We start from the raw sequence: 1,209 nt of genomic DNA on the forward strand, positions 1-1,209 counted from the left end.
CGGGGGCGGCCGCTGACGAAGCCCCGCGCCCCTAAGGACCTGGAGGGACGAGGACCCCGCCCAGTCCGAGCATAGAGCTCCAGAGCGGAGGTCTTCGCCCCGGGACCCAGCAAGACCGACCCCAGCGGCGAGGACGTGGGCGCGGGGCGGGGGGCCGGCTCCCCCGGCCCGCTCACTCACCTCCGCCATGGCCGTGTGTGCGCGGGAGGCGGTGGCCGCGCCGGGATCCCCGGATGCGGGGCCGTGCGCTCATTGGCTGTAGCCCTTGAAGGCGGGTCTTGGGCGGGAAGTGGGCGGGGACAGCGAGCGGCGCTTAGTAGGTGCGCGAGGCGGCTGGGCGGGGCGCCAAGTTCCACAGTCGGTCGGCGCCGCTCTTCCGGCGTCCTCCGTGGCGGCCGGGTGGTGCCTGTGATGGGCCTACCCTGAGCCTGGCCATGGCGGGAGAAAGATGTCGTTGATTGAAATAAAAAATGCAAACTCCTGACAGCTCACCTGCTCAGGGGGCACCTGGTCCTGGGCCATGGTGAAGGTGCGGAGAAGCCGGGCTCCGGTGCTGACGCCTGCAGTCCCACCCACCCAGGGGGGCTGAGATCTGAGGATCGCAGTGCGAAGCCATCCGCGGTAGGAAAGTCTGGGAGACTCCAATCTCCAGTTAACCACCCAAAAAAGCCAGAAGCGGAGCTGTGGCTCGAGTGGGAGAGCGCGAGCCTTGAATGGAAACGCGTAAGGGACAGCGCCCAGGCCCTGAGTTTAAACACAGTGCCAGCACGCACACACGCACATGCACACACGCGCGCGCACGCACACACCACACGCAGAGGCCCTGAGTTTAAACACCAGTGCCAGCACGCACACATACACACGCGCACGCACACACACGCAGAGGCCCTGAGTTTAAACACCAGTGCCAGCACGCACACACACACACGCACGCACACACACGCAGAGGCCCTGAGTTTAAACACCAGTGCCAGCACGCACACACACACGCGCACACACGCGCACGCACACACACGCAGAGGCCCTGAGTTTAAACACCAGTGCCAGCACGCACACACACACGCGCACGCACACACACGCAGAGGCCCTGAGTTTAAACACCAGTGCCAGCACGCACACACACACGCGCACATGCACACACGCGCGCGCACACCACACGCACAGTCCCCGAGTTTAAACAGTGCCAGCACGCACACACACGCACACACA

The 1,209-nt window shown here is 65.3% G+C and overlaps 1 protein-coding gene across 2 annotated transcripts in view; it reads right to left on the reverse strand.

The window, feature by feature from the left end:
- The window catches only part of Mier2 (mesoderm induction early response 1, family member 2), a 26,728-nt gene extending 26,516 nt beyond the window's left edge, over window positions 1–212 (reverse strand). For both annotated transcript variants that reach the window (XM_013022608.1, XM_013022607.1), the window contains exon 1: window positions 181–212. In XM_013022608.1, the coding sequence (XP_012878062.1) occupies window positions 181–189 (9 nt within the window). In that variant the 5' untranslated portion in view covers window positions 190–212. The remainder of the gene's footprint in view (window positions 1–180) is intronic.
- Window positions 213–1,209: the final 997 nt, after the last annotated feature.

The sequence above is a fragment of the Dipodomys ordii genome, unplaced genomic scaffold (genome assembly GCF_000151885.1).
Source record: "Dipodomys ordii isolate 6190 unplaced genomic scaffold, Dord_2.0 Scaffold64, whole genome shotgun sequence".
In the NCBI taxonomy this organism is placed as follows: domain Eukaryota; kingdom Metazoa; phylum Chordata; class Mammalia; order Rodentia; family Heteromyidae; genus Dipodomys; species Dipodomys ordii.